The sequence below is a fragment of the Mesitornis unicolor genome, unplaced genomic scaffold, assembly GCF_000695765.1.
Source record: "Mesitornis unicolor isolate BGI_N332 unplaced genomic scaffold, ASM69576v1 scaffold49104, whole genome shotgun sequence".
Lineage (NCBI taxonomy): Eukaryota > Metazoa > Chordata > Aves > Mesitornithiformes > Mesitornithidae > Mesitornis > Mesitornis unicolor.
This window is the reverse complement of record NW_010181707.1, coordinates 1-14,788: the sequence shown is the minus strand read 5'-3', so window position 1 is coordinate 14,788 and position 14,788 is coordinate 1. Positions and strand designations below refer to the sequence as shown.

General features: G+C 39.4%; 1 protein-coding gene across 2 annotated transcripts in view; it reads right to left on the bottom strand.

Moving 5' to 3' along the window:
- The window catches only part of MCF2L (MCF.2 cell line derived transforming sequence-like), a 64,438-nt gene extending 54,416 nt beyond the window's left edge, over positions 1 to 10,022 (bottom strand). For both annotated transcript variants that reach the window (XM_010183491.1, XM_010183492.1), the window contains exons 1-2: positions 9,942 to 10,022; positions 1,856 to 1,970 (exon numbers count right to left, since the gene is read on the bottom strand). In XM_010183491.1, the coding sequence (XP_010181793.1) occupies positions 1,856 to 1,970; positions 9,942 to 10,017 (191 nt within the window). In that variant the 5' untranslated portion in view covers positions 10,018 to 10,022. The remainder of the gene's footprint in view (positions 1 to 1,855; positions 1,971 to 9,941) is intronic.
- Between the last annotated feature and the right edge of the window lie 4,766 nt (positions 10,023 to 14,788).

Genomic DNA, 14,788 nt, shown 5'->3' with positions numbered 1-14,788 from the left:
GCAAGGATGTCAGGCAACACAGATAGATATGGTTCCCTGAGGAACTTTGTCTCCAGGTAGAATATTATAAGCCAATAACCACCACACTTTGAGCTTGATGATCCAAGCAGTTTCTCACCCACCCAGGAGCCCATCTACCAAGATGGATCAACTCAAAGTGGATACAAAGGTGCTGGGGAAGACTCTGTTAGAAGTCTTGTTCAAGGTGAGGTAAAACACATGCACAGCTTCCCATCATTCACGCATCCAGTAATTTCATCACAGAAATACATTGGTCAAGCACAATTTATTGCTGTTCAGTCCATGTCGGCTACCCCCATCACTTTCTTTCTTTCTTGAAACTGTAAGTGTGTTTTAACAGAACTCACTCCATAATTTTCTCACAGACCAAGGTGAGGCTGACCAGCTGGTAGTGCTTCAGATCTTTATTGTTGCCCTTTCTGAAGATGAATGCAATGTTTGTCTTTCTCCAGTCATCATGGTCCACTTCTGATCTCAAAACCTTTCAAAGATGATGGAGAGCAGCCTCACTATGACATTGGCCAGGCTCCTCACTACTCTTGATGCAGTTCATCTTACTCCGAAGACTAGATTTTGGTCAAGATTTCTCAAGATATCCTTGACCTGATCCTCACCTTCAAGGATTCTCCTTGAGCCTGGTCTCTAAACACGCCTGGGAGACACTATCAGAGAAGACTGAAGCAAGGAATTCAAGTATCTCAGTCTCACCTGTATTGGCTGCTACTAATTTACCCAGCCCAGGTCTACATTTTCCTTGTTTATTCCTGTACTGCTAAAGCAATAGAAGTTTTACGGTGGGGGAGGGAGGCACTGAAGTCCCTTGCTCCTTGTCCCTCAGCTCCAGGTGTACTTTGACTTTCCTGAAATCATCCCTACATGTTTGGGCAATGTTTCTATATTCCTGTAATGTCCCAGTGTCCGCTTCCTGTATGCTGTCTTTGTTCTGTGGCTCAATCACAAGCTCCCTGTTCAGCCAGGTCAGTCTCCTGTTATGTCTATTCATTTTCCAGGACATACTATTCCTGTGCTTAGAGGATGATGTCTTTAAAATCTTGGCAGCTTTCCTCAGCAGATTTGCTCTGCAGAGTTGCTTCCACTGAATTCTTCGATTGAATCCCACCTACCAGTCCCCTAAATAAGCCCAAAATCTGTTCTCTTGAGTCTAGGGTCTGTATCCTACCCTGCTACTTGCCTTCCTCATCTCCATCAGGATCTTGAACCCCACTATTTCATTCCCTAACAGATCTTCAACAAAATCACAGGTTTTATTGAGCAGCCTATTGATAACACTACCATGCCCTCTGAGAGAGCAAGGATTAATTTCTGGGCCTGATTAATACTCTCAGTCAAAGTTTTGGAAGTGCTGCAAAGACCATACATTCAGCCAAGTCAGGGAAACTGAGCACAGGTGGTTAGGATAAACCTCTGTAGGTAACTATGGAGTATTCCCTCACAGTGAATAACATCTTGAGTAGCATCCAGGAATTAGCATGTTCTGTCAAAAACATGCATGTTTTCAATAAAAGCACAGAACATTGCACTCTAAGATACAGCAAAAATAAGAAACAAGAGAAAAATGTTCATCACAGAATCTGCATTCATACATACCAGGAAGTAATTTTCTGATGAAATATAAAGAGCACTATATAATTCATCTAACAACTACATTAGGCAGCTGTCACTAGTCAACACTTATTGACACTGCAGCATGAGCTGCATTTTTCCTTTTCTTTAATTAAATACCAAGTCTGACCTTTACACCATCAAGTAAGTGACTGAACGTGAAAAATCACTTTGTAGATAAAAGGTTATTTTCTCCTAGACAGGTGCTCACTTTGGGATGCTCGTCAGGTAGGTCAGGACATTCTGGAACTCCTTCTCGGGGATCTCACTGAAAGCTGGGTAGTCTGGAAAGGTGATCACGGGGCATCCATCTTCCCCTCTTCCACCTACGAAAGAAATAAGCAGAAATAAGAAACTTGCATGTTTACATGCAAGTCCCTTTACATTGCCTGCAATTTCCCAGTAAAGAAACGACTTTGTTTCTTCTTTGTTTTGGTGCAGAGCTCATCAGCATGGACACTATTTTGAAAAGCCTAGTTTCTTCTTCGGAGCTTTGGAAATTTTATAGGAAGGAACTTGTTATATCACATTAGATTTTTTCCTGTACAAATGTCCCTGCTCATGTGAACAGTTTTGACACCAGGTGGCAGTGTATCTTTCTTTTGATAAATGACAGCAGTACGTAAACATAACCAATTTGGAGGAAGAAATGAACTGATTTTGGAAGAAAAAAAAAAAGTTAATTCTGAATTAAGTAACTCAACCTTCTTACCAGTTTGAACTCACTCCTACAACACCCCTCCCTGCCCTCCGCTTCAGCTACCTGCTCTGGTTCCAGGACAGTCTGAAAGAAGTGACAGAACATTAAAGGACATGGGGGAAGGTGCTTCAAATGAGATTTACTGTTCAGCTTCACAGATTACCTACAAAAGGTAAAGCAGAGCTGGACACCTATGCTGCAGTATGGCTGCTGATGAGCTAGATGCCATTTGTATCTTCTTTGGCATGTGCATCACTGAGTAGAATTCACAAATGCAACACTTTTTAATGTGCTCTACGTTATGTGCAAAATTTATTGTTTTTTCAAAGGCAACAGTAACATTTCATGTCTTGCACAAGTATATTTTCATAAAGATAGGCTGGAGAAGGGACTTGTTGAGCTCTAGCAACTGCATGAAGTTAACAGTTGGGGGGCGAGGGTGGCGGGGACACATTGCTGGCAAGTTATCTTTGCTTGACAGTTCAAAAAGAGAAGACAAATAGCCAAAAATAGCTGTGGCAAAATAATAAGGGTTTTTTTACAGCCCTAAAACTTTAAGTGCCTTTACCTCTAACCTCACCTGAAAAAGAAGATAAATATTTGAGCTCATATTCATTTGATAAAAGAAACCACCATTTCCCTCCAAAACCACATGTAATTAGAAGAGCTCAAATAGTATCCTTACGTTAATTTGTGGTGAATCTGACTTCATTCTACTTACTTACAGGCAATATGGTGCTACCCCTGTGTAGCTCTTGAAATCAAACTACATCAGAAAATAAGGTGCTCTGGATGCATTTAAATAACACCAACAAAGTACAACCATTATGCAAATGTCGTAAGTTTGAAAATATAAAGTTTATGGCATCCAAACGCTGCATTGTTAAGTCAGTGGAGTTAATTTAAGCTATGTAAATGTTCACAACACAAATATAAGTTAAGATTTATTTTGATTTTACTATTTTTTCTTCTGCCAAGGCTCTAAGGACCAAAGCATATTCCTCTCTCATTAAAAACATTTTTCAAGCATGATAATGATTCTGTTCGCTTGCTTATGAGGTGTTCTGCTCTCTCTAGAATATCTATTTTTAGGTACAATTATACATTATTTGCAGTATCCCACTTGGTTACTTGCTTTGTTCTACTTAACTACTATAAATAGGACACACGAAACAAAAGAAGAACAATATGCTTGCAGGACATATCCTAAAAGCAGAAGCCCAGACTATGACCTTCAGGAAGTTCCCAGACCACCACCAATTGTCAAGGACAAATAGAGCCATCCTGCCTTGACACCAACTATTAATTTTCAGTTTCTAGTACTGTCATTCATTGTTATCTTGGGTGGAGATGACTGTCCTGCCACGTGTCGTTAAAAGATTGTTGTTCACTGATTATCTTTTTCTCCTTTATTTTCCTGGTGGGACGCTTAAGCACACATATACTTTCAAATGCTGCTCAAATGAGCAGGACCTCTATATCAGGACCTCACTGCTGAGAAGAGTTTAAGGTGGAGTGACCTGAAGTTCTATACATTAATTCTGTAAAATTTCAGCTTTACCATTGCTGGCCTATAGAAGTTGCTTTCCACATCACAATTTTAAATACATGGCCATCAATAGGAGACAGGCCACTCAACAAAGGCGTCGCTACTTACAAATGAGTGTTTGTCACTGCAAGCTACAAAAAGGGCATAGGAAATATAACAAAGTAAAAAGCCTACATTTAAATTGTGTTTGTATTAAGTAGTAGTAAAAGTAGTAGGTGAGTTCACTTTTTAAAGTATCCTTTATTTCATAATGAACCTGATGCAGCAAGGAATGAATTATTTTTCCTTTATTCAGAATCACTTTTTCTTGCTTCATCTCTGCAAAAGCAGCATTACACAGTTTATTCCTAAATTAGCTGTGTAAAATGTGATTTTCTTCCCTTCTCCCAGAAGTAAATCAAGCCATAGAATTTAGGAGAAGGATATAAAATGGAAACGGAAGTGTGGGAAGCTAGTGTGAATCTTTTAGTTTAAATCCATTACACTCCTTGTCCTGTAGCAACAGGCCCTACTAAAAGTCTGTCCCCATCTTTTTTAAAGTATTGAAAGGCCACAGTAAGGAGTCCCTAGAGCCTTTTCTTCTCCAGATTGAATGACCCCATGACTGGAGGATGAAATGATTCCCAAGCACTACTTGAGACTTGTCTCATAAGATGCAGCTGTAGGGGACATTCTCCAGATGAGAGGATTATTACACTTCAGTCTAAAAATGGAAACACCATAGAAGTAAAGAGCACTGAAATATAAGTCAGAAATTAAAAAAACAAACAAAAACCCCTAAAAACAAAACAAAACACAACACCACTACTACTTTAAATTAATTAGATCTGCATCCAGTCGATTTCTGTGATTCTTCATTAAAGCAAAACTTTCTTATTAACTCATTTATAACTGATGTTGGCAATCTATTCAACTGAAACTTCTTTAACAGATTTAGTATCAAAGAAAACACAAATTATCTCCCCAACACGGAAATTTTTCAGTGGATAAATCTCTACAATTCTGGCAAACCTCCAGTTGGTGGTGCTCTTCTAAGTAGATCTATGCACCTTAGTCTAAGGCCAGCTTTTACAACAATGAGAGCGCCGTGTTTTGGAGAAATATGCATATAAAAACGTTGAACTGCATTAGCTTCACAAGTTAGGTAACAAAATTACTTAACTGTGCTTAGGAAATAGAACTGCATGTTCCCAACTTCTGTATGCAATTATTTAAACAATAGCACCAACCATTAAAATTATGTGGACCCAAAGCATTGCAATCTCGTGTATGAAAGGAGCGGAAAAATGGAAAACTAGCTGTGCTACTGCGAGATGGGACTGGTAAAGTTTACCTTAAGTCTTGGTAATTTAGCATTTATTCTTTATATTCTGCTACACCTAACCTTCCCCATCACAGCAAGTAGGATAATAGAGAAGTGCCAAGCCAAGGAAACTGCAACACTGTTTTAGGCAAATTCTAATGAATAGGAATATTAGTGACTTGGTAGCTAAAAACAATCTCAAATGAGAAATAATTAATATGCTTTTCAATTTAAAAATGTCATTAACAGGGGAAAAAAACAATAATGATTAATTGTACAGTGGATATGCACACACACAGAGAAAATGGTAAAGATGTGTGAAAGACATGCTAGGTTTTTTTTGGTCAGGTCAGTAAAATTTGCGAGCAACGAAGGAGATTGCTCATACTTCTGGGAAAGAAGAGCTGAAGATTATTTGTAATGTTTCCCTCATTATTATACTCCTGTTTGCTATTCTCAAAAGCCCACTGCCCAACTTCAGGAAAAGGAAGCAAGCTAGATGGATATGATTAGATTATGTTGGAGCGAAGAGGTAGGTCTTCCAGCCTGAATCTATAATGCAAATTAAGTGGTATTCAGACTATAAGAAAATATGATCTCTATGTTGATCAATATGCGTACGCAAGATTTAAGAGCATTGTTAGACAGCTCAGACCTATGACTTTGGTTCAAAAGACCTAGGTTAAGTAAAAGTAATCTTGTTTGCAGTCATGTCAAAAGAGAGGTCCTTGTGTGAATAAGAGAAAAGCTTACTACACATTTTGCTTCGCTGTATTTCTGACAAAGAATTTCTCCGTTCTGCTTGTATAACATACTTACCTGCAGTACTCAGAGTATGTGAAGCTACATCTAGACTTCAATGAGGTCGTGGATAAAAGCTTCATTGCATATCCTTTGCAATGAAAAGCAGAATCAAGGGGAATTTATTAAAATATTCTTTCCTTGAAATGAGAGAGAAGTTTTACGTGTGTAACTTCACAAGCTGCATTTGGCCCAGCAAGTGTACTGGCTTAGAAATCAGATTGCAATAATTAAATTTGTACCTGAATGTATCTGAACTTGAGATCTTATCCAATGATTCATTTTTATCTCTCTCTTTCTTTACTTCCTTTCTATTAAAAAAAAAAAAATCTCTACAGACCATGGGTTTAGCACAGTGAATACAAAACAGCAGTTAAGCCTACACCTGTGCAAGGCAGAAACCGTTAAGTAATACCTCCTCCACTGTCAGTACACAAATATACATTGACCATGTTATACTGGCAACAAAACCCAAGTTAGTATTTTTAACTAACTGATGCAATGCATGTGGTACAGTATCCACACAGAAGTGTTCAATCACAATTTTAGAAACAGAGCCAGCACCTGTGGATACTTCAAAGGGAACAGTTTAACCAGCTAGGTATTTTCAGGTCACTTCAACAGAGGAAAGCAACAGCACAGCCAAGGAAATAAAGGTACAGAGAGCGAGGAGAAGCTTATTTAGAATGACAATTTAAAGAGCCAGACATATAAGCATTTTGAAAGCTAGTACCAATGCTAACTTTTTCAACTGCAGGGAAAACAACTATGAATTGACAGGCAAAAATGCAAGTAGCATGAACTCGTACTTATATTTTTTTAATGGAAATATTTTGTTTGAAGTTCTTCAATGCATAAGGAGGCATTTAAAGGAAAGTAAGCTGAAATAACTGGTTCAGTACTTGTGGTGGCCAAGAGTCTCATTTGCACATTACATAGCTTGTACCACTGAAGATTTATATAAACATACACTCCTGTCTGTACAGTTGTCTTCATCTACATTGATTTTAACATACCTGCAAACAGCAATGGCAGATAGTTGTAAAGTTGGGTATGAAAGTCACACAGCAACTTTCCGATCAAGGAAAGAGAAAAGAAAATGCTTATCAAAGAAAATATGGTGTGCGAATGAAAGACTGCAAGGAGTACATTTTCTTGAGACTTTTAAGTAGATATTCTGATGTCCTTTGTGAGGATAAACAACAAAAATAAAAGCAGCAGAAGACCCTTTGCAACAAAGAAGAAAAAGTGGCTGCACAAATAGTAACTAAAGGAAGAAAAATGTGAGACAGGTGAAAAAGTGAACCAGAGAGGATGTTTAACACAGCCTAGCACCACCAAAAAAGAGTAACGACAACTCTTGCAAAGAGAAGGACCTTGTTCTATGGAAAGAAAAAACTCCAAGGGAAAAAAGTAAACAGTTAGGCCTGAGGTCAAATATTAACTTCAGGATTTATAAACTTGTTATGTGACTAGCTGATTAAAAACCTCATCCACAGCTTGTCCCTCCCTTAGCCTGAAGCTAAACACACAACTGCAGTCTCACTACTGAGCCAGAGCCTTCTGCATCTGTAGGAGCAGCCAGTACCTTGATCTCACTGCACTTCGCTCTTTTTTACCAGCAAATGGAAGCATTAATGTAAGGTTTTGCTTTATTTTCTTTCATTTCAAGCCTAACTTGGATGCCACTGCAGCATTTCCATTACTATCTAGCAGAATGAAGGATGCATATGACTTTGTACCTGCAGAAGAAAAGAGATCAAGACAGAAATTACCCCAATTTAGACCAAAACACAGAAAGTAGCTTGGGAGGAGCTACAGCCTTTAGCCATAGAAGCAGCCTAGGCTTCATTCACTATTCAAGCAAGCATGCTACAAGACCTAGATACATCCTATTAGAGAAACTAATGCAATTCTCAAGTATATGTCATGTTGCTGTTAAAAAGCCAAAAACTAAAACCCAAAATGCATCTCACATATTAAGTGATTCACCATACCTGCAAAGATGTTATGTACCAAAAATAATTGTAATCTATGGACTTGCACTTTAAAGAGTTTTAGGCAATGTCCTAAGATTCTATTTCCAAGGCAACTTAGTAATAAGCAAAAAAAGTCCCCTAAACACATACACACAATGAATGTGCTAAGTGACATTCCAGAAAAGTCACTCATAAGCACAACTGCAAGAGCAAACAAACTGTAGATAAACTGAGTATCAAAATATTAGCTCTGTGAACAGAGCCCATAACACCACTATTTGGTACAGCTCAGAAAATTGTCAGTGTTCTGCAGGAGAATATCTGGATAAAAGAACTGAAGTCCAAAGCGAAATGAAAATGTTTATCAGTCAAATTGTCCAAGAATGATAAAATACAACAGAGAATATAGGCACAGTCCACAGTAAGGCAGCTGTCCTACTATTTCAGGCAAACAAAACAGAGTTCTAATAGACACGAGGCTGAATAAATAGAAGAAAATAGACTGAGGAACGGCTGCTCTTACTAAGCTCCACTGCACAGTGGATGTAATGAATGCTGAAGATGCTTGTGGCTGTGCGAACTCAACAGTCTTAAGAACTGAACAATCTCCAGTTGGACTCAGTGAAATTTTATTCATCTACTGTAATCACCAGTTTTTCCCTCACTTCAGAGGGACTAAAAAACCCTGTAAACCCTACTTGCAGTTTCCTAGATAGGTCAATTCTTGCATAACACTATCATGAGGGGTTTTTTTGCTCCTGGTTAGTAAGGAAGAGCAGGGAAGTCAAAAAAATAAATGGCCAGAAACAAATTGTAGCTTAAACATCATCATCTCAAATGGAGCATGAACATCCAACTTCACAAACAAAATAATCTTACTGCCACCACCATCCTACAGAAAACACAGTCACTACCATAGACCAACACGTAGTTTAGCTTGCATGGCAGAAATAAATCATAATTAAAGGTTAACTGTAAGTACAAGAAGATTCAATGAGCTCATGCCAAGCAAAGCAGTACACTGCTTCATTCCCCTGTCTCTTGATCTGATGCAGGGAAGGATTTAAAGGAAGAAGGAACAGTCATAAAGAGACAGCCTAGAGAGGTAAATCTCCTTTACATTGAAGGAGACTTCAATGACTTCAACTCTGCAAAGCCACTGATGCTCTCCCTCGCTACATACTGGAGGGAGGACAGGGCAGTAGCTCCAGCAAGTGCCCTGCTGCCCACCCGCAACACCTTTACAGGCAGGAAAACAAACCCAGAAGCTTACCAGTGAGCAAAGGCACTATTTCCCTTTACCCATTAGCAGTCATCCATGGTCCCAGCATCGAGATGAACCAAGCAAAAGGCAGGTGGTGATACCGAGCTAAATACCCCATCCAGAACTTGGTCCTGCAGAAGCCCGACTCTTCGTACTGAGGCTGTGGTCAAGTCCAAGGTGTCAGCTTGGGCTTCGATACAGAACCTGACAGCAAAGCCAGCTGCAGCATCGCCTGTGGGCTGAGGACTGCCACCAGCGTGTCCACACTGCACTCTTCAGCTCTCAGCAAGGGCTCAGTTAGCTCAGAGAGCTCTAGGTCAGTGCTTGAGCCCTGTCTCAGCTCCAAGCACTGGGGAGCTCAGGGAAAGTACCCACAGATCACTTAGTGCTGACTCCAGGAGACTACATGTTCCTGTACCAGGCCCATCAGCAGTTTGTTATTTATTTCCCCCCACTTATCCTTTTATCCTACCCTCAATTCTATCTCATTATCCTGGACACTGGAAAATGAACCATAATATAGAATTCCTATTACACTTTAAAAAATCTTTTCATAAATCTTCAGTAACAAGTCTTGGTAGTCTGTATTTTGAGTTGCTCATAAAATATGAATTTCTCCTACATTAGACCTCAAACTATGAAAGCACACGCCCAACCATACACCTGAGCAGTGCCTGTAGAAAGGAACACTATAGTCTTACCTGACAGGTAAGCAAATTGTTTCTTTAACTGGTCTTGAATATCTGCAGCACAGAGGGGAATGATATCCTGATGCATGATTTCATCTGTGGAGGAAAAAAAAAATGCATTGCAAAGTCATTAAATGTAAAGTTTCACAGCAGACAAAAAAAAAATCATCCCTAGAACACAAACACCCAGAAAACTATCCAAGTTTTGAAAAATAGGTGAAAACATTTGGAGTTGATTTCAAGAGTCTGCCAAGGGCAAACTTTTCTTTGAACAGCATATTTATAAAAGAGTAAAGCAATGTGGATTTGCTGACACTTGCAAGCAGTACGGGATGTCACCGAACCAAACAGTGTAAAGCTAATATTACTCAGGAATTATATTAAACAGTGGGTTTTTTACATATCAAACTCAATTTTTATTAAAACTTTCTCAACTCACACAAAAAAAGACAACCTTAGACCTGTTGTCTAATGTTCAAACACCCCAAAGCAACAGTGTTCAATAAGGCACGTAGAACAGGCTTGGAAGGCCTGGAATCACATTTAACACACACATTCATACTTCCACTGTGAAAAGCGCTGCTTAATCTTTTATCTCAGCCCCTCCACTTTAGCTTAATGATAAACATATTGCTTTCCCAACTCTTTACTTTCTGCCACAGTGTTTTAGCAGAGGTATTTCCCAAAGGGTATTTCCAGAGGTCAAGCAGAACTCTAAGTTTCACTGTTATGATAAAGACTGCACAGTGGAGCTCCCTCATTCATTAAATTATGACCTCATTTTTTTTTACAAGGGAACCAAGTTTTATTCTCTTGCAATTTCTAAAAATTAATTATTCTACATTTTTAGCCTCATTCAAAAAGCAGTGAAGGGATAATCTAACATCATTATTTGCTTTTGAACATTTATTTTCATCTGGCATGTTTGGTTTTTTAATGTGCATTGAAATACTATAAAGATAGACTCATATCTGATACTCAGAGCTCTGAGTACACACAGGAAAAGTAAGTAAAAACCTGAAAGTGATGTAAGGATAAGTGTCATCTGCCTTGAAGTTCAAGCTGATCAGACAGAAGTAGAACTTTGGCCCTCAAGGAAGGGACTCGCTGTTACTGAGAACTTTCAAATCGTAGATCTTGAGGGGAGAGCTGCTCACTTTTATAAGCGATTCTCATGTGTGTAAAGTTCTGAGAACTGCAACTATTTGAGAACAGCAAAACCCCCACACTTTCAGTTACTTCTTCCAGATAAGCAACAACGTATACAGGGAAACAGAACTTCTCTGTTCTCTTTTGGCCAGTCTGGCAGATGAAGACCCATGACCACTTTCAAGGTCACACTGATGAGAGCTATTTTTTTCTGCATCCGGTGAACTGCTGCTTAATCAGAAGACCTCTGCATACCATGCTGTCAAATCCATTAAGTGGATATGTTTAACTGTTAAGTCGTATTTCACCCAGACCTTCAGTTATGCCATCATCTGAACGTTTTTAAGAGAAAACTGAACAAAGATCTTTCAAAAGGCCAAGTCATTTCCAGAAGAGAGACCCCCACCAAAGGAAAAAGGATTTTAGATTTTATTTCCGCTGTCAGTGCTTTTCAATATAAGAAGCCCTCCTACAGCAGTGTTTAAGAAACTCAACACCCCTGATTCAGTAAACCAATGCCTGCAGGTGGACCCACTTACCTGAATATAGCCTATTACAGGATCAATGCCTAATTTTTTGGTGGAAGATGGGGAAAGAGAAATGAATGTAATCACTTTGTAATATGCCATCCTGCCCACAGTCAAAGGCAGAAATAATTTTCACTGTAGCAGCATAAGCATGTAGTAAAATAGGCATTTGGCATACGCAAGTAAATACATGACATACACCATTCAAGCAGGCAAGATGTTCGTACGTCAGGGAAACTCTTTACGTTTCCCAGATATATAACAATTGCCATTTCCTCATGTATCCGTGTGATCAGCCCCATTGCAGTTCTGACCTCTGCTAGGTAAAGATGTAAGTCTAGACCTGATTGCCCCAGTGTTCTCACTGACAGGAACCACAGCTTTTGCAAACACCACAGGGCAGCCCACAACCTTGCGGCCAAATACTGTTTCATTGAAAAGACAGTATTTTCCTCCCTTTGATTTTTAACTCAAATTTAAAAGCCAGTGTGTTTGTAACTGGTGGAACAGCACACTGTGCCTGCTCACAGATGGAAAACCTCCAGAAGCTCTTCCTGCTGCTCTCTTCTCCACCAGGGCACAGCCCCCTTCTCGCCTTGCTCTTATGAATCCAGTTTCATGGCACTCTTCCAAGAAGCAGAATGTGTGTTAAGATCAGAGCTGATTTTCAATAATTTGAAACAAGTCATATAAAAAAATAGCAGTACAAAACAAAGCAAAAAACCACAACTCAGAACAGCTGAACAGTTCCCATCCAGCCACTTGACAGGACACACCTGAACCCAGTATCAGTGCTCACAGATTTAGCCAGTAATCCCTCTCCAGTACCCTCTGTCTCCTTTCACAGGAGATGCAATTGTAAAATCGCACTGCTTCCCATAATTTCCTTTATATTTAGCACCCCTCTTTGAAAAAGGTTCATCATTGCTTGAATTTCCTTAACAGGATAAGGTAACAAAATGCACACTTGCTAAACAGACTGCGAGGGCACACACTCCTTACCCTCATGGACTTCAGGGAGACTATGTTCTTGGAAATATTCTTTAAATAGAGAAGCTGCCACCTGCTACAGTCTTTAGGGACAATTTCTATTTTAGTAAAGCTAATTAAGTGCACATTAAAATACAGAAGTAGTGAAAATCTGCTCACTGTTTTCTAAGGAATTTTTAAAGGCTTGATCTCTACCTCTACTTACATGGATTAACATTTACCCAAACCATGATTTTTCTTGTTTTACCTTGACTACTTTACATAGTGTTTTAAAACAGAGACCTAAGAGTTTTTCTGTTTCACCATATCTGAAATTCATAGCTGAAGAGAGATGCTCACACCAAAACATGCTAGAATATCCAGTCTTTCCTGAAGGGCTCATCTAAACAAGTTTTCCAGAGTAGCCTGCTTAAAACAAAGCCCCTCGGATATATCATGCATCTGGTATTGTGGGTGCTAATCACCAGTAAAATAAAGGTTCTGTAAAGTTATTACTGCTTTTTTTTTTTAAACTGAGAAAGTACAGAGAAGTTTTTTTCCTAAGCCAACAACTGGACATTCTTTAAAAACCACATTATCTAGCGTTTAATTCTGAGTGTAGGAGAGGACAGAAGTGTCACCTTGCTAAGATAAAAGAGTCAGTCAAATATGAGGTTCTCATTAAAAAAAAGCTTCTCTCTTTAAAAATGTCAACCACAGTCTTGCAGATATATCATCTTCCAATTTGATTTTAAATCTTGCTTTGATAGTCCTGTCTATCCTGATGGAGGAAGGGCCTGACCCCATCCCATCAAAGACCCCTGACTACATTTCAAATGAAGCAGAATGACAGATGAATGCATGAGAACGCAAGGATAACTTGTGCTTGAGTTACCTGGTGCCAGTAAGCCCTGAAGAAACCAGCATCTGAGAAAACGATCAATGTCACTCAAAGTCAAAATTTCCACTTGCTGGTAAAAGGCTCCTCTTTCTTTTCCAGTCAAACCAGAACTCATCATTATTCAGAGTCCACCTGATATGCCGAAGCAAAACCATTTTCACAGAAGACAACGCTGGAGGGGAGTCTGAACAGACCATACCTATATTATGCAGAAGGAAGCCTCTCAACACAGCTCATGAGCCTTTTGTCATGGGTTTAATGCAATTCCCACCGAGCCAGCTGAAATTGCACCACCCTGTGAGTAGTTCTGCATTAAATTCTCTGGCCATTACACTTTATACCAACTTGAAAGCCAACCTGTTTGTACACATACGAACACAATTACACCTTTTAGCACAGATCCCAGTAACACACCATAAAGCAAAGTACAATAATTTGTCGTCCTCCTCTTTCTTGCTGAGTCAGCAAGATTTTCCTGAAAGTGTGTCTATGTCTTCTCTATGAAATTCATGCCTTAAATTGAAGAAATAACATCTTTTCCTTTTATGCTGCTTCTTCTCTGGAACAGCCTAACCTCTCAAAGAGTTGAATGCCTTTTATGAAGAAGGTCTTCATTTGAAAAATCTCTTCATTAGAGCACCCTCCCTTCTGGTAATTATAAATGCAAGATAATGACTTTCAGAGCAGTACCTTCATCTCACTGAGCCCCAAGGCAAACCTTTCATTTCCTCATTCTTCCCTCTTCATCTTCGTTCCCTGACCACCATCACTAACAGTCAGCTCCTTTGTGTAGCCCCCAAAGGAGGAAGGGCCAGAGCAGCAGAGCTGGTGAAGATAGCCCTCTTCCACACTAAGCCACATGAAACTAATGAGCTAGTCAAGATACCAGGAGAGCTCTCCAGCTTTTAAATTGAATTTTTAAAACTGCTGCTGAATAGCAATGAGGCCTACAAGCTCTGCTAGTAGGTGTGCTCAGGCACAACGGCTGCAGACCGAGCTCCTCGGGTCCATGTGCTATTTGTAGCCACACTGGGCTGATGACAGGAGTTCATGCAAGTGTTCATAAACTAAGTGTTAAAACCTCACCAGATCGAAATATCTTCAGGAAGAGTTCATGTTCTATCTTATTTGACTACTCAAAACGAGGGGCCAGGAAAGGCAACTGATCAAACCTCTGCTGTTTTCATGCACAATGCAGCTCTCAGTAGTGTAGTTTAGGAAAGAAATTTCTGATGAGCTAGAATATCCCAAGCAAGCAGGAAATAGGAATTTTTCACCTTCATCAGAGTCCTGCATCTGGGCAGGAACAACCC